The 18,536-nt window shown below is 40.3% G+C and overlaps 1 protein-coding gene across 1 annotated transcript; it reads right to left on the bottom strand.

Moving 5' to 3' along the window:
* Nucleotides 1-2,974: 2,974 nt before the first annotated feature.
* Nucleotides 2,975-12,022, bottom strand: Pak1ip1 (PAK1 interacting protein 1). Its single transcript, XM_090356467.1, has 10 exons — nucleotides 11,904-12,022; nucleotides 9,814-9,976; nucleotides 8,411-8,531; nucleotides 8,258-8,332; nucleotides 7,801-7,853; nucleotides 7,299-7,444; nucleotides 7,119-7,216; nucleotides 5,306-5,405; nucleotides 3,663-3,786; nucleotides 2,975-3,511 (listed from the first exon to the last, which is right to left on the bottom strand). Exons 1-10 carry the CDS (start codon nucleotides 11,985-11,987, stop codon nucleotides 3,312-3,314), a joined length of 1,164 nt encoding a protein of 387 aa, XP_090212593.1. The 5' UTR covers nucleotides 11,988-12,022; the 3' UTR covers nucleotides 2,975-3,311.
* Nucleotides 12,023-18,536: the final 6,514 nt, after the last annotated feature.

Below are 18,536 nucleotides of genomic sequence, written 5' to 3'. Positions count from 1 at the left end.
CTATGACTCTATAGACATGTTTTATTACATAGATTAATGTATCTATGACATACAAACCCCTCAGCCTAATTTTAATTATGTTCTAAAATCTAAGTGCCAGTGATTGTAGATTCCCTTCTTGAACACTTGTTAAATGTCATTTGAAATATGATGTAAAAATCAATGTTAATAAATTCTTTAATAAAAAAATATGTATCTGTGACAAGATATGGAAACAAGGATTTTCTTTGTGATTGTTGTTTTGAATGTACTATGTGAAGTTATTTCTTTTTCCTTTTGTATTTTTCTCCCTTATGATTTATCCCCGGTTGTCATTGTATCTGACTTGGGTATCTGGTATATTGTACATATTCACAAATGTGTGTTAGTACAAAGACTTGAAATCAGGGCCTCTCTCACTCTTCAACTTGCTTGCTCAGCTGACATTTGAATCATTTTAGTCTAGCATTTTGCTGGTTATTTGGGAATTAAGTCTCATCGATTTTTCTTTTCTGGGATGCTTCAAACCACAATCTACAGATCCGAATCTCCTAAACAGCTAGGATTAAATCCTGCGCTACAGAAGATTTGCTTTTTTCAAGAAAAAAAAATGGTAAGGATGTGGAGAAGATGGAACTCTCATTTCTGGTGTGAGAGGAAGGTAGCCACTGAAAAAACAGCTGGGAGGCTGCTCCAAAAGCTTTAGAATTACCACATGACCCAGCAATTCCACTAGTCTGTACCAGATATTCATTTTATTATTTTGTGCTTGTGCTGATCCCGGGGCTTGAACTCAAGAGACTGGGCTGTCTTGCGGCTCTTTCACTTAAGCGCTCTAGCATTTGTGCCACAGCTCCACTTCCAGCTTTTTGGGTGGTTAACTGGGGATAAGTCTCAAGGACTTTTCTGCCGGGTCTGGCTTTGTACCTCCCTTCTCAGATCTCCACTGAATTAAACAGAAGGATGTTTTTACACCAGCCTACTGAAACATTCATCAGAATGGTTAAAGGATAAAAACAACCGTATCTTTAACATGAGCACATTGAGAAAAGAAAAAAGTCTCACATTAACATAAACTCCCATTTCAAGAACCACCAATTGTGAAGTAATGTACCTTCTATATGGTGAATATAATGTAACCCTTCTATTAATTACAATTAAAAATATGGAAAAAAAAGAACCACCAAGCTGGGGGGGGGAACAAAACAGTAAGTAGAAGGAAATACTATGTAAAGATCCACAAAACTGACAAAGCTGTACCAAGACTGACAAAGAAAAGACACAAATTAGCAACATCAGGAATGAAGCAGGCTATTACACTCAGTGCAGGTACTCAGGAATCATACACACAAACCTGACATTCAATGAAGTAAACTCATCCTATGAAAACACAAACCACAACTCACCGAACATGAAATAATTTGAACAGATATAACATATTAAGGAAATTATATTTGCATTTAAAATTTTCTAAAAGGAGGCCAAGATGGGTTCGCTGAGATTCTTATAACACCAATTCTACACATTTTTCAGAAAACAGAATGACCAAATAACAAAAAGTTATACAGAAAATCTGGATCACTTAAATACTTCTGGTAGAAATGTAAAATCCTATGATTTGAAAAACTTTGGTCAGTTATTCATAAGCTCCAAGAATTAAACACTTAGGTGTTTATCTCAAATGGGAAGGCTAACGTTCAAACAGCTGTTCATAAATGTTTACAACAGCTTCATTCCTAGTACCTGAGAAATGGAAATAACTTTGTGTCCTTCTATCAAGGATCACAATAGTAAGTACCTCTCCTACATGATATACCATTAACAAAAACCAAAGTATTTTTTTGTTTCCAGTGTCTTTCTATATAGACAGTCTTGATCTTATTACCTCCTATTCTGGTTATGGGGTGTGAGGGACTGTGTTGTAAGAAAATCTACAACTATGAAAGAGTTCTTTTAAAAGTCAGCGAAGAAACCACTTGTATTTTTGTTCATACATCCAAAAGAGTAGACTGAAATGTATGACATGCAACTGGTTCATGCCAGGAAGCATCCATCAATAACGATGAAATAAGAAAACACTTCTGTTACCTGATTCACCCATCAAATCACTCTCCTAAGTCTGAGGTGTAGTTTCGCAGTGCCACATTACCAGGCGTCTGTGAAGTCACAGGTCTGATTCCCAGCACTGCAAAAAACAAACCTAACCAAACCCCAGCCTGATGGCTCCTCAACGACCTTCAATCAGACCTGCAGACCCCATATTAGAGAATCTTTCCAAAACACCCAATGATCTGTTAAGAAAAAGGCTTTGGTATTCTAGTCAAGAGGATGACAAAGTTATAAATGGGCTGAGTTTAAGACCTTAGCTAAGTGAAATTTATGATGCCCTGAAAATATGAAAAAAATAACAGGGATTATCATTTTCTTGAACTTAAATTTTCTTGCAATGTCCTGCTTGTAAGCAGAATTGTTTGGAAAATGTTGATCCTTCCTTGATAAAGAAAATGTTCACAAAGCGGTGGTTTGTGGTGGCCCACGTCTATAATCCTAACTACTGAGGAGACCGAGATCTGAAGACAACAGTTCAAACAAGCTCATTCAGGAAAATCCAGGAGACTCACATCTCCAATATGCGACCCAAAAAGCTGGAAGTGGAGCTGTGGCTCAAGTGATAAGAGTGCTAGCCTTGAGCAGATAAATCTTAGGGACAATGCCTAGGTTTTGAGTTTAATCCTAAGGACTAGCACCAAAAGAGAAAATGTTTGTGTAGACAGGGGTAGAGGATCAGTGAACAGCATTTACAAAGTCCTTGGTTTCATTTATAGCACAACAATGCGAGAATGTGTTCACTATCTTGCATTATTTAAACTACTATATTTGACATTTTATTAGCTGTGTACAATGGTAAAAAAAAACTATACAATTAACAAATTACAGAACACATGATATAATGTCATATGCTAAAACTAATTTTGCCATTGTTAAAAATAAAACCAATAACCTAGAAGGTGTTTTTTGTTTGTTTTTGTTTTGCCAGTCTTGAACTCGGGGCCTGAGCTCTGTCCTTGGGCCTTCTCAAAGCTAGATCTACCCGTTGAGCCACAGTACCACTTCTTTCTATGTATGTGGTACCAAGGAACTGAACCCAGGTCTTTGTGCATGCTAGGCAAAGCAGTCTTAACACTAGGCCAAACTCCTTGCCTAGAAGTGGTTTTATAAGCTACATATTTTCTCCAGAAAAAAAAAATTCATTGTTGCTACTCAAAAAAAAAAGGGGGGGGTTAGGTAAAATATTAGGAAAAGGCGATTCATCAGGGATCCACGGTCGTCAGTTACATCTTCTTTCTTCTCTGCTTTTGTAACATTCCTGCCACTGTCCTCTTCTTGGTTGACACCAGTCTATTTCCTTTTGTTAGCTTTTTTTTACTGTGACCAGTTAAGCCACATTTCTTTAACTTAGGTTTTAATATTTCTTCTTCCTGAACCATATCGCCAGACTTCCTTTTGCTGATTTTGGGCTGTTCTTCACTTACTAAAACACAAGGGAGAGTACATTTAACAACTTTTCCCCATTTAAAGAAATTAAACAGACCAACAATAAAGTTATCTGGATATCTTTGAATAGTTCAAGAAGTAATAGACTAAATCTTCCTATACATTTTTACATAATCACCATCACTTACCAGGAGAGGGCTCTGCTGCTGGAGGCAAGCTCTCTTTTACATCTGTCCCTCTGTCTAACCACACTCCAAGACACGTCAGCCTGGCACTAGTATCCACTCTACAGAGTAAAATCGGGGGGATTTTCTGAAGGAAAAGGAGAAAATTTATAATATAGTTAACACAGAAAACTTTTTGGATAATTGTTTTTCTTTTTAAGCTTTATCTTAAGTTTTACTGTAGCCATTGACAAATAGTATTTCAGTGAATGAGCATGTATGGATGAGCATGCATGTACAGTGGTATATGCCACATGCCTCCATGGGCTACACAAATCTACACCATCTAGGTTTATTTAAGTGAAGTATGCCTATATTTTCTTGACTGTAACGTACAATATTAAGAAGCAATCTACTAGGTTTGACTATGTTATTTACAGAGACAACTTCCAAAAAGTATCTAAAAGTTATAACCTCTGAAGATAAAGACTACATCTTGCTCATTTCTGGGCTTAACAAAAAAGCTTACACAAGCCTGACACTGAACAATCTATGTTCGTGGATTTATTTATGAATAGAGAATAAAGAATAAATAAACTATAGACAGCTGGGTGCCAGAAACTCATGCCTAGCTACTCAAGAGGCTGAGATCTGAGGATCATAGTTTGAAGTCAGCTCTGGTAGGAAAGTTCGTGAGACTGTTATTTCTACTTATCTACCATAAAAAGAGCCAGAAAAGGAGATGTGGCTCAAGTGGTAGAACACTAGCCTTAAGCAAAAGAAACTCAGAGACAGTGCCCAGTACCTGAGTAAGCCCCAGGACAGGCACAAAAAAACCCAAAAAACTTACAAAGGGAACTTATCTTCTTGTTATCTGGTTCTGTTAGCTCCATAAATCATCAACACCCTTTACAGGGATTTATTTTTCATTTTATATCTTACAGAGAATTCTTTTTTGGGGGGTTGGTCACGGGGTTTGAGCTGTGGGCCTAGGCACCATCTCCAAGTTCAAGGCTAGTGCTCTATCAACTTTAAGCCAAGGTGCCTAGCTCAGAGAATTCTTATTAGAAAAAAAAAAATGATGCTGTGGCTCCAGTGATAGAGAATTATCCTTGAGCAGAAGAGCTCAAGGATAATGCCCAGGCCCGGAGTTCAAGTCCTGCGACCAACAACAACAAAAAAAGAACAGATTTTCAAGTGGTAGCCTCCAAGGCAGCTCTGTGGAAATCTGTGGGAAGCCTAACATTATTTATTTATTATTTCTAGTTCCGGGGTTTGAACTATGAACTCAGGGCCTGGGCACTGTCCTTTTAGCTTTTTTGCTCAAGTCTAGCACTTTACCACTTAAGCCACAGCACCACTTCAGGCTTTTTGTTGGTTAACTGGAGATAAGTGTCTTGGACTGCCTCGTCTACTTTTGAACCTCAATCTGAAGATCTGAGCCTCCGGAGTAGCTACAAGTATTATAGACATGAGCCATCTGGTCTAGAAGACATATTAAAAGCTTGTTTTAAAAACTATATCATATGTTCCTTAAAGAAAAAAAAGTTCTATCACTTGATCTAGAGTGTAGCTGAATGATAAAATGTTTGCCGCAATATAATTTACAATTAAAAAGAGAATCTATCTTATTCAATTCTTGTGTCAGCACAACGTGTATTTCCAACCTTGTCTTGCTTGAGCTCCCACATTTTGATGAAACCATCATTTGATGCTGTAACAAGAACATGATGCTCTGGAATTTCAAAACTGAACACATCTTTCACCCTAGGATAGAAATATGAATGCCATAAAAGATCTTTTCTTCCAAAGTGAAATATCATAAAAACTTCTAAACAGTCTTGCTTTCCCAATGCTTCAGGTATTTCTAAACTGCTCAAAGAATGCTTTAAAATATTGTGATTCTACTAGTAAAATAGTCACTACACCAATTACAGGACAAAACTGGTTACCAACCATTTGCAAGAAAATATCAAAATAATAGAAACATAAATAATTAAGTTATCTCAAGGGAAATAAAAAGTATCAAAAAAAAAAAAAAAAGCCCTTCATCTTAAGCAAGTTCAGTAGGGAAAGACAACAGGAATGATGAATTCAGCCCTTTCAGACATTTTGAAGGAAGTGGGTTTCTTTCATCTCCAGCATCCCACGCAAGCTATAAGCTACTTTTTTCTTTTGGGTAAGAGAGCCTGCATAATTGGCCTTTCTGCTTCAATTTCTGTACCCAAACCGTTTCTTAAGTAGAAGTAAAATCATGTAACTCTAGGCTTAAAAATTTAGAGAACTAAAATCTATTTTAAAATAATATAGAAAAAGATAAAATAGCTGGGGATGTAGATAAAGCAAGACTGATCCTGGACTGGAGGCATGGCTTAAGTGGCAAAGTACCTGTCAAGCAAATGTGGGGATCCAAATTCAATCCCCAGTACTGAAAAGGGGAAAAAAAAACAAAAGGTAGGAATGTAGTTCAGTGGTAGAGTGCTTGTTAAGCATGTATCTGTTGCTATCATCAAATACTCTGGGGTTTTTTTTTGTTTACTATTACTCAGTACAATAGATGAGTGTTTAACAAATACTTGTTAGAATGAACAAACAACAATAGCCAACTATTATTCAGAATTAGTAATATTATCATGAAGAATCAGGGTCAAAGTCATGCATCAGTAGTTCATGGCTCTATAATCCTAGCTACTCAGAGGGCTGAGATCTGGGGACTGTAGTTCAAGGTCAGCCCAGGCAGGAAAATTAACCACCCAAAGGGTAGAAGTGAAGATACAGCTCAAGTAGTAAGGCATTACCTTTGAACAACAAAAAAAAAAGCACAGGGAAAACACTCAAGCCCTGAGTTTAAGCCCCAGGACTAGCACCAAAATAAATAAATAATAAAGAAAATAAATCAGTATTGTTTGAAATGGCCTTCCTAGAATGAGTTTACCTCCCAATAGAGAGGAAAAATAAGGCTTACACAATAACTGCAGGACTATGACTGAGTATTTACAAGGAGCTTTCCTAAAATAATCATTCTTTGGGAAAAAGTGACCTTATCGAAACACAGGAAAATATGCAGTGAACTACTTTCTTTAGAGACCTGGTATGTGAACTCTAGAAACACAGTAAACATTAAAAGATGGAGCTCATTTTCCGGAAGGATAAAAATTAGCATAGAAAGGGTAACTAAAAAGGGGTAAGAATAGATGAGGTAAAGTTCTTAATCTATTCAAACATGACTGACATCAGGTTCCAAGTCTAATAGACTTGTTTGAAAAAAAAGTGCAAATGGCAACTTTGCCATTTTTGCAGGAAAATAACATTTTCAATTCCAAGAAAGTAACATTTTTCTACCACCTTCTTAAACTCTAAATACTATATATATTTAGGCATGTCCATTTCTACAGTTGTTCATAGAAATACTGTTTTATATAACTATTGTATATTTAAAACTTATCAAGACTCTATATTCACTGGGACTGGTAAAAATACCTGTTTTCATGAGCTTTAAATTCACAGAGGCAGGCTAGTGAATCGCAGTCAAAAAACTTTACAGTGTCTTCATCTCCAGCTACTGCAAGGACAGAGTCCTAAGAATGAGAAAAAGAAATACTCAGAATGCTCAAACAGTTCTGACCATCTCCATTCTTCCACACTGATCTGATTACTTACTGAGAGAAATGTAATGGAAGAAATCCTCTTTCCATTTGTGATGGTGCCACTAATAGATGCAGTGTCGAGCTGATAAATATCTATTTTATTCATCATGACAACTACATATCTCTCTCCCCCTGGTGACCACTCCACAATGTGAGCATCTGGAAGTTTAAAAAGCCAAATTTATTTATTTTATTAGATGAAGTCAAGGTCACAGTAAGAATAGCAAATAGTGTACTGTACATTTTCACAGGTTTCCCTCTTTCATCTTCACACTGAATATATAGTATACATTTCCCAAGTTTTAGATAAATTGAGCGTAAAGAATGACTGAAGAAAGATGTTGTCCAGCAGCCACCTGATCCCAAATCAAAGATGGGAAAAGAAAGTGACCTGCCAACACTTGCTGGTAGAGGGTAACTGCCATCATCCAGGAAATAAATACATATGTACACATTCTTACTCCATTAGGTTATTGTAAAATATTTTATAATACATTATAAAGTTAAACACTCACTTTGTTTGATATTTTTTATGAAAGCTGATCTTCCCTCTACAAGATTCCACGTTCTGCAAAACAGGAAGCTTATTTATGGCATGATCAAGTAACTTACCAAATGGAAAAAACACGCATAATGAAAACCTGCTCAAATGACAATTTTAGTAAATAATGGCAATTTAAAGGACTTCCATCTTTCTCATAGCAATCTTCCAAATTTCCTTCTCAAGCAGCATTATAACTTACGCCACTGCCATGCCCTTTGTAATAGTTAATTTCACTATTTTCGAAAGGTTTCATCTCCTAAAATATTTCTCTTATCTTACCATGATGAAATGGTTCCCTAGCTCTCTACTTTTCCTTTGAATCACAGTAACTATAAATTGTTGAACTGTGGAATAACACAGAAATAATATACAATTATTATAATAAAAAAGATAAGTTGTAAAGATGCTCTTGGGCATTCATGACTTACCTTAATGTCTTATCTGTACCTACAGACAGGGCCAACTTGCCGGATGGGTGAATAGAGAGGAAAGTCACATGTCCTCTAAAATGAAATGGACAGTTAGCTTCCGACGTGGGTGGCACACGGAGATATTCATCCGACAGGAATATGACGACTCACTTGTGAGCTTTGATGGACTTCAGGCATTCCCATTTCTTTGCATCCCACACACAGATGAGCCCATCTTCTGCACCACTGATTAAATGCCTACTGCCAAAGAATTTCAGGCATGTTATCGTACCTGTGGAAAGAACAAAAGTAAAGAAACAACACTCATTTTGAACACAATTCATTTCTAGTTGGGAAGGGATATTAATACTAGATTGAAGATATCATTCAGTGATGATTCTACCCACTTTGTACAAATCCCAGGTTTGATCCCCAGTGTGGTAAAAACAAAACAAAGTAGGACTAGGACACAGAGGGCAATGGGATTGCATGTTAAACACCCTCAAAGCCTAGAAAATACTTGTCAAAGAACCTAAGAACTATGTAATAGAAGGCAAATTTACCATTAGAAAATAATTATAACTAATTACAATAACTTTAGTTTTCCTTTCTTGAACACATATTAAGTCCCTCATTGCTGACCTTGGAAAATGCAATGAAAACACTGGGGGGGGGGGGAGCTACTTTGTGTTCTACTATGCTTGACAACCTCAAAAGCAATGTGGAAAACCAAGCTTGTAGGCAGAAAATCATTACTCGAAGTCTTCTTCAACTCCCCTGATCTTTTCTACCTTCAGTCTTCTATGCTAACTATGTCCACACTGAAGGCACTGACTATTACAGGGAAGATACCTTTTATCTCCCAATAGGACTGTTAGCAACTTGATAGCGGAGAGCAAATGTTTTTTTGTGGGCCATGGGGCTTGAGCTCTAGCCTGGGAACTGTCCCTGAGCTCTTCAGCTCAAGGCTACCACCTTACCCTTGAGCCAAGCCCCAGTTCCCATTTTCTAGAGGTTAATTGGAGAAAAGAATCTCAAGTCCTTTCGAGGCTGGTCTGGCTTTGAACCCTGCTCCTCAGATCTCGCCTCCTGAGTAGCTAGGATTACAGGCATAAGCCACTGCACCTGTCTTAGGAGCAAATGTTTTATTCCTTAATCTCTGTTTATAGAATGTGCTACATATAACAAACAGTCCTACTTAAAGACCTCTAATTTACCTTAAAGAATACCACCCTTCCTGGATTCCAGTGGCTCATGCTTGTAATCCTGGCTACTCAGGAGGCTGAGATCTAAGGATCATCATTCAAAGCCATCTGGGGAAGGAAAGGCTGTGAGATGTTCATCTCCAATTAACCACCAAAAAACCGTAAGTGGAGCTGTGGCACAAAGGGACAGAATTCTAACTTTGAAGAAAAAAGCTGAGGGACAGCACTCAGGCCCTGAGTTCATGTCCTAATGACTGACAAGAAAGAAAAGAAAAGAAAAGAAAGAAAGAAAGAAAGAAGAAAGAAAGAACGAAAGAAAGGGAAAGAAAGAAAAGGAAAGAGAAGAAAGAAAAAGAATACAATTCTTACCATTATGATGTACCAAAGCCCCATGTTCTATCTTCTTTTTCATGTCATAAATGTGAATTGTTTCATCTTTGCTACCAGTGACTACAAAGCGACTGTTCACAGCCACTGCTGACAGGGAGGCAGTGTGGGCATGGTGGGTGAAGTCAGCCACAGGTGTCCATTTCTGCTGGAGAGCAAACCACATTCAGTATCAATCACATGATTCAGGAAATATACAAAGTGTTTTACTAGCCCTAAAAACTACCAACAGGTCCTAAAATGGAAAAAAGCTATGCAGTAATATCTGTACTGGAACGAAGAACCTGAGAACTATGTAAGGAATGCAAGGAAGTGGGGAGGTGAAATAGAGACAGGACTATGGATTTTAAAGCACCACAGTGGACATGTAGCAATAAACAAAAGTTCCTCAAGGACTTCTATTCCAGTGCAAGATACATAAAATAAATTAGTATGACATTATACAGAGAAAAGCATATTAAAGTCCTATTTAAAAAAAAACAAAACACAAAACACAAGGGCCAGGAGTTTGGCCTAGTGGTAGAGTGCTTGCCTGGCAGGCACAAAGACCCAGGTTTGATTCTTCAGCACCACATACACAGGGAAAAGAAAGCCAGAAGTGGAGCTGAGGCTCAAGTGGTAGAGTTTTAGCCTTGAGAAAGTCCAAGGACAGTGTTCAGGCCCTGAGCTCAAGCCCAGGGCTGGCAAAACAAAACACACACACACACACACACAAAATGTGCACATCCCCCTTAATACTAACATAAAGCCTGTAGAATCACCAATGATGATTCTCAAGAGCCCTCTGCTTATCACCTTTTGCCTTCTACACTGAAATATGTGACTGGTCATGTGCAAATAATAATAATAATAAGAAGAAGAAGAAGAACAACAACAACAACAGAATACACACACTGATGCTCCTTATATTGAAGGAGCCATAAGAAGAAGAAGAAGAACAAGAAGAAGAACAACAACAACAGAATACACACACTGATGCTCCTTATATTGAAGGAGCTATTATATTTTGTTTTTTTATAAACCAAAAAATGTATTGGGGGCCTGGAGTATAGCCTAGTGGTAGAGTGCTTGACTAGCACGCAGGAAGCCCTGAGTTCTATTCCTGGGTACTACACACACAGAAAAAAGCTGGAAGTGGTGTTGTAGCTCAAGTGGTGGAGTGCTAGCCTTGAGCAAAAGAAGCTGAAGAATAGTGCTCAGGCCCTGAATTGAAGCCCCAGGACTGGGGGAGAAAAACAAAAACAAGAACGTAGTGGCAAAAACAAACCAAATAAGAGCTGGGTGCAGTGGCTCACACCTGTAATCCTGGCTACTCTTGAGGATCAAGGTTCAAAGCCAGCCCAGTCTCAAAAGGACTTGAGATTCTTATCTCCAACTAACCTCTAGAAAACGGGAAGTGGGGCTTGGCTCAAGGGTAGGGTGGTAGCCTTGAGCTGAAGAACTCAGGGACGGCGCCCAGGCAGAGATCAAGCCCCATGACCTACAAAAACGAAACAAAACACCAAAAACAAAGAGGTTCTCTTGGAGATTAAGTCCTCCCATCATGAAGTCCGATTGCTTCATGCCCTGTGAGCACTTTGGTGTCTTTACTTTCACTGTATTTATGGAGCACAGTGTGACAACCCCATGCATGTACACTGCATGACCACCAAATCCGAGTAACCAACAGATCCATAGCCTCGGACATTTACCGTTTTGTGTTTTTCTGCGTCGAGAATACTTGTCTCAGCTGGCTGCTTTGAGACAAGACACTTCGTTGCTAACTACGGTGGCTCTCCTACTCCAAGAAAACCCTCGGCCGCCACTCCAACCCAACTGCGCCTCTACTGCGCCCATCATCTTGTAACTTGCGCCTGTAACCGGTCACTCCGACGGTTACGTGGTCTGCTGCAACGGGAATCTGATTCTGCAGAGCCTGCAGGCTACCCTTAAAGGTCATCTTCCTCTTGGGCCTGCGGGGTCCGGTACACCCACCCACGGAGATCAGACGTACACAGCGGGCGCCACGCTGCTTTCGATGCCCGACTCCCCCGCAGCCCTCCCCGGCGGTTCCTGAGCGCGCGGTATCTCACCTCGGGGTTGTCACCCGTTCCAGGGTCCAGGTGTACAGTGTACCCAAACAGAACCTGCTCGTAGCTACCTGCCACCAGCTCCATCACGCCGCGTGCACGCCTCCCGAAGGAAGAGAGGGTCCTTCTTGGGTCGGCGCTCGAGATAGACGTCACAACGTAGTAGTGCCTTCTAGGTGCCTGAACTAAAAGAAAAATTTCCAGCGCTCGATATCACTGGGTGGTTTTCTAAGCAGAAAAATCAGGATGGATGCCACACGAAGGGATTCTGGTTAAAAGAAAAAAAAATTGGTGTCAAACAGGCAAAGTATAGGAAGCCATGAGATAGGTGTGTCAGGAGTGGGGCGGGACATCCTGTGTGTAAGTCCCTCCTTCCCGTGGGGCCTAAGAAAGGGGTGGGGCTGAGTTCCGCCTGGATGGGCGGGGCTGAGTGTCAGCCTGGGCGGGCGGGACCGAATTTCGCCCTATGGGGGCAAGGGTGGGCGTGGCCGAGTTGCGGCCTGGGGCGTGGCCTTGTGGGCGTGGTCTTGTGGGCGTGGTCTTGTGGGCTCGTTGGGATCTGTAGCTCTGGGGGTGTGTGCTTGTGGCCCGGCCGGTGTTGGTCGTGTTGGGGTAGCGTGTGGCAGTCTCCGGTCTGTCTGTGCGTTATAGACCGGCCAGGAGAAGCGGGGTTTAAGGTTTCCGGTTCCCACAGACTGCAGAATCAAGCGCCCAAGGCTTCGGCGTGTGGGACTGAAGTCCGAGCCCCGCGCCCTTCCCTTCCTACATTGCGTTCTCGAATCTCCGGTGGGAGGGCACAGACCTCCTGGATGAGGAAATGCTGAAACCTCCCAGGCCATCAAGGAAGTGCGGGTCAAAACAAGGTTGAGACCCCCCCCCACACACACACTTACTCCAATGAGATTGGCCAGCATCCAGAATTTTAACCACAGATGCTGGTGGGGAATGGGGGAAAAGGAACCCTATTGCCCTGTGGGTGGGAAGGTAAACTAGTACAACCCCTCTGGAAAGCAGTTCAGAGATTTCTCAGAAACAAAACAACTAGACACAAGAATTCCCCTATGATCCAGCTAAACCACTCTTGGTTACCTGCCCAGAGCATTACAATGGAGGATATGGTAAAGACATTTGCACATCTATATTCATTGCTGCCCAATTCTGTCATTTTCCCAGAAATGGATGGACTTAAATAATATTAAGTGAAGTAAGTCAGGCTTAGACAAATGTCACATGTTTTCTTTCATATATGGAAGCTAGATCTAAAATACAGACATGTATGGTAATATGCAGGGCATTATACACAAGCAAACCAATGAAAGCATGGTATATGTAGGGGAGGATTGCAAAGGTACAATGCCCATAAACAGCTAATGTACTGTTTATCAAAATGAATATCAAGAAGTGGAAACACATTTTGGAGGGGGAGGGGAATGGAGGGAGGAAAGATGAACAAATGCAGTCATTATGCAAAATGCAGTACATTATGCAAAAAATGAACTATGTAATTTGAGGGTAGGGATAGGAGAGGAAAATGGGGATAAATCCCTTTTAGGGGATAAGTTGTGTTGAAGAAAACAAAGGAATTCTTTTATTACTTTGAGATTTTCATAAAGGATCAAGGTTCAGAGAGATGTTAGAAATTACAAACTTTGCTGGAACTCCTAAGACATCAAAGGAGGTCCATTTGGCAATTGGGAGTTGGTGGTCATGTCTTCAGCTCTCCCTTCAACCCCACATTTGAACTGATAAAGTCTTTCAGCACTTTGGCTCTTCTGTTACCACATACTTTCCTATGAAGGCCAACTTTATACTGCAATCCTCATATCAGAATGCTTGTGAGACTCTTATCTCCAATTAATTGCCTTGAACAAAAAAACCCTCAAACATACGCCAGGCCCTGAGTTCAAGCACCAAGACCAGAACAAAAGAAAAAAAAAATTACTTCTGAAGACAAACTGTATCCAAGCCACAATTAAACCTGGAACAGGACTATATGAATATATCTCAAAGGATTTAAAATTCTCCCAAAATCATATGAAATAATGTGGTTATCAGTTTGGAGAGGAAGGCAATGATAGTTTACTTTTTCAAAGGGATCCAGGCCTAATGGGTGAAACCCTTGAGTAAGTAAACCACAAGATAAATAAGGTTCTAAGCCGGACATGGTGGCTCATGCCTATAATCCTAGCTACTCAGGAGGCTGAAACTTGAGGACTGCAGTTCAAAGCCATCCTGAGCGTTAAAGTTCTTGAAACTCCAATTAACCACCAGAAAACCGAAAGTGGTACTGTGGCTCAAGGGTTAGGGTGGTAGCCTTCAGCTGAAAAGCTCAGGGACAGCACCCAAGCCCAAAGTTCAATCCCATGACTGACAAAAATAAATAAATAAAATCTTAACTTGGTCCTAGTTTACAAATGTTGAAACTTATCCAGAAAAGTGACATTTTGAAGAGCACACAGGAAAGTAACAAACAATATGGCTGGTACCTTTTTTTGTTTTTGTCTGTCCTGGGCTTAGGCTCAGGGCCTGAGCACTGTCCTTGGGTTTTCTCAAGGCTAGTGCTCTACCACTTGAGCCACAACACCAGTTCTGGCTTTTTTCTATGTATATGGTACTGAGGAATCGAGCCCAGGTCTTTGTGCATGCCTAGGCAAAAGCACTCTACCACTAGGCCAAACTCCTGGCCCCAGCTGCTGCCTTTACCTTTCAGTGGCCTGGAACATTCTCTTTCACGGAGAACAAAATAGCAGCATTTCATTTCCTTCATGGCCATCACAGTCATTTCATAACTTGCTCTGTTCATTATCTGACAAAAAAAAACCCAAAACAGATTAATTACACACCTGGAAAACTGGATTCAGACTGAATGGACTTCCTGTAAAACCTCCTGTTCTCTCCAAACACCGGATATAAAAGGCCATTTAATCTCACTGTGGAAACCAGTTACCAAGGAACTGAATAGCAAGAGCAACCCTGAAGCACAATCAGTTTTGCCTTTGATTGTTTTCAAAGCTTTTTGTATTTGAGCCATACATGCAATTATTCATTTAACAAATATTTTCTCAGTGTTTAGGTTGGTTTGGGTTGCCAAAAAAAATAATAATTTACAAATGCAGTTTCCTCCTCTTTGAGCTGAGAGGAGGGCAGAGAAGAGAAACATCAGCCTTATTAGAAAGTCAGATGAGTGAGTATCCTCATCCATAATGTGAAAGGTGGCAACTCAAACTTTAGGACAGCCGGGTACGGTGGTTCAGACCTGTAATCCTAGCTACCCAGGGGGCTGAGATCTGAGGATGGCCATATATAGATATAGATATAGATATAGATATAGATATAGATATAGATAGCCCAGGCAGGAAAGTCTGTGAGACTCTTGTATCTAATCACCCAAAAGCTGGAAAGGGAATTAAAGCTCAAGTGGTAGAGCCCTGGCCTTAAATACAAAAGCTGTGACAGCACTCAGACCCTGAGTTCAAGCCCCAGGACCAACTAGCTTTTTTTTTTTTTTCTGACTAAGGCTGGTGCCCTATCACTTGCGCCACTTCTGGATTTATTTATTTTTGCTCATTAACTGGAGAAAAGAGTCTCATAGACTTTTCTAACTGGGCTAAGTTTGTACTGTGATCCCCACATCACCGTAGCCTGAACTTAGCCTCCAAAGCAGCTGGTGCCCAGCTCCCAGGTGGATTATTTATTGTTGTTGTTGTTGTATTTTATTGTCAGGATAGTGTATAGAGGGGTTACAGTTACATTCATCAGGTAATGGGTATATTATTTCTCGAACCCCTTCTCATGTTTCTGTCCCTCTTTCCCACCCCAACCTCTCCCAGGCATCTTGTTTTCCCCCTTCTTTCCCTATTTCAAATAAACAAATGTATATACAATACACCAGGTGGTTTTAACTTGCGTATCGTTTCTGCCTTCCTCAGTTTCCTGATCATTTAGCAGAGTTCAACCTCCACATTCCCTTGCAGCCGCAAGCTCAACTCTTACCCGGTCATAAAGCCAATCCTAAAATGATAAGGAAAAATCTAATGCTTCCACAGAATGCTTCACCGACATTTTATTGGGTGTCAAAACTGCTTTGTCATTGGGAGCTGAGTTTTAATTTGGTATAATTAAACCATGGCTCACACAGGATATTTGTTCAAAGAAATCTGGAAGTAGAGCATGTTCTGGCCAAGATAGTCCCTCAGTCATCAGGAACACAGGCCAGTTCCATCGGATTGTTAAAGGAAAGGTTGTCTATTCAGTGATCCTTGTTAAAAACAAATTGAGCATCATAGTCATCAATGGATATGGGAAATTGAACCCCCTTTGTACAACTATGTAAAGATAATTTTCCCAAAAGACAAAAATAAAATAAATGTAAGGTCATGCAAATGGTGTAGGAACTATGGCAACAAGGGCTTGGACTCAATTCTGAACAGTTCGGACAAGTGGGGATTTATAGCCAAGGAACAGTGTAGAACTCAGGAGGGATGGAAAGGAAAGAGAAAAAAAGAAAGAAAGAAAGAAAGAAAGAAAGAAAGAAAGAAAGAAAGAAAGAAAGAAAGAGGAAGAAAGAGGAAGAAAAAAGAAAAGAAAGGGAGAGAGAGGGGGAGGGAGGGAAAGGAAGGAAGAAAGGGAGGGAGGAAGAGAGAGGGAGGAAGAGAGAGGGGGAGAGAAGGGAGGGAGGGAAGGAGGAAGGAAGAAAGGAAGGAAGAAAGGAAAGAAGAGAAAAAGTTACTAAGAAGAGCAAGGCACCAGTGAACCTCTGTATTCTTAGCTACTCAGGAAGCTGAGATCTGAGGATCTGAGGATCACAGTTCAAAAGCTTGCCTGTGTAGGAAAATCTGTGAGACTCTTATCTCCAATTAATCACACACACACACACACACACACACACACTGCTTAGGAGAAATATCATGGGTGGGAGAGATTCTGACTAAACCCACCAAACAGGATTCTTACTGAGACAGACAACACCTGGGGAATTGGTAAAGGCCAAAGAAGCATATCAGATGACATGTGTGATCAGATATCCAGGATGAGAGGTTCTGGATAAACTGACTTAGCAGGCTACAGATGGAACCAACAGAAGATTCTGAAGCCTGAGTAGAGTTTGGCCAAGCCAAAAATACATTAAGCTTATATTCTTGTGCTTGCTTTTAACCTGGTGTGACCTCATAATCCAAGATAGCTGAAGGGTTGTGCTGGCTCTGGATAGTGCACCCTAATTTTTACATTAGGTCTGAGCTAAGGATGCAGTATGAATAAGGCTTCTCTCTTTGTCCATCTAGCCAAATGGCTTTTGTCCACACAGCTTTCCTCACCTCTCTTCTAAGTGTCCTTTCTTACATCTAATTAGCCATGGAGTTGCATGGAAAGCTAGGAATAGTCTTTTTTCCCTTATGCCTATTGCTGTCCTCAGATAAAATCAGGGCTCTGATATTAAGGAAAAAAATCAAAAACAAATATTGGATGACACCGGGAGTTTTCTACCACAGCTGCTAATCAATAGTCTCCCTTGAAGACTTGGGGAAATCTGACAGTTGTAAGCTCCACTCTGCCACCAATGCCTATAGTTCTGCAGACCTATGGTAAATAATTGTGGAACCTTGGTAAATAATTGATACAGTGGTCAATCTGAATTCATTCTGTTTATTAGTTTTCACTTCACAGGTAATTATGAAATGCCTTAAGCAATTGAGTAGTGCAAAAATAATTAACAAGCTTTAGGGAAATAGTTCAGCCTGTAAGTACCCTTATTTAGATTCAAAGTCATTTTCTTTCATTTTTAAATTTCACATAATGGGACATTTGGAAATGTAGGATTTGAGGCTTTATTCCAAGCATGCACGGTAACGTTTGGAAGTCCTGCTTGCACTGTAAGCCCAGCAATTGGGAAGCTGAGCCAGGAGGATTACAAATTGGAGGTTGGCCTGGATACTACTCATCTCAAAAGCAAACAATAAAAGATTTTTTTATTATGTACCTACATCACTGCAGTGTGTGTGTGTGTGTGTGTGTGTGTGTGTGTGTGTGTGTGTAATGACACTTCTTTTTAATTTTTAGCTGATTGGTTTAATAATTTCAATCTTCAGGGGATTATAAAGAAAATCACTGCCTGCTGGTTTCAGTTATACCTCTTAGCTGATAACTGGGGAAGGTAACACGGTGATACTTGTCTTAAGCTTTAGTTATTCAAATGGACTATTACTTGCCTGTTTTGCTGGGAGATGCAAGGAAGCAGCTGGATTGTTTGGGTTTTGGTTTGGCAGTACTTCTGGGGAGTTAACTCGGCATGAGCTTGCTAAGGCACACAGTCTACCCACTTGAGCCACACCTCCTTTTGCTTTTTTTTTTTTTTTTAGATAGGGCCAATGTAGGCCAGATTAGCCTCCAAATGTGAGCCTTCTTTGCCTCCTGAGTAGCTGAGACTACAGGTGTGTATCACCTGGCCCCCAAACCTGGGTTCTTTGTAGAAGAGAGAGAGAGAGAGAGAGAGAGAGAGAGAGAGAGAGAGAGAGAGAGAGAGAGAGAGAGAGAGAGAGAGAGAGAGAGAGAGAGAGAGGAGAGAGAGAGAGAGAGAGAGAGAAGAGAGAGAGAGAGAGAGAGAGAGAGAGAGAGAGAGAGAAGAGAGAGAGAGAGAGA

This window comes from Megascapheus bottae, chromosome 22 (genome assembly GCF_031878675.1).
Source record: "Megascapheus bottae isolate mThoBot1 chromosome 22, mThoBot2.hap1, whole genome shotgun sequence".
Classification (NCBI taxonomy): Eukaryota; Metazoa; Chordata; class Mammalia; order Rodentia; family Geomyidae; genus Megascapheus; species Megascapheus bottae.
This window is presented reverse-complemented; position numbering and strand designations above follow the sequence as displayed.

Bases quoted from the DNA above. Each gene is read 5' to 3' on its own strand.
- Pak1ip1 (XM_090356467.1), bottom strand. From the start codon at position 11,987: ATGGAGCTGGTGGCAGGTAGCTACGAGCAGGTTCTGTTTGGGTACACT. The intron at 5,406-7,118 runs GTATTTTTACCA...TTTCTATCCTAG, and splicing joins TTTAAAGCTCATGAAAACAG to GGTGAAAGATGTGTTCAGTT. The intron at 3,787-5,305 runs GTTGGAAATACA...CTTTTCCTTCAG, and splicing joins GGGAGCTCAAGCAAGACAAG to AAAATCCCCCCGATTTTACT.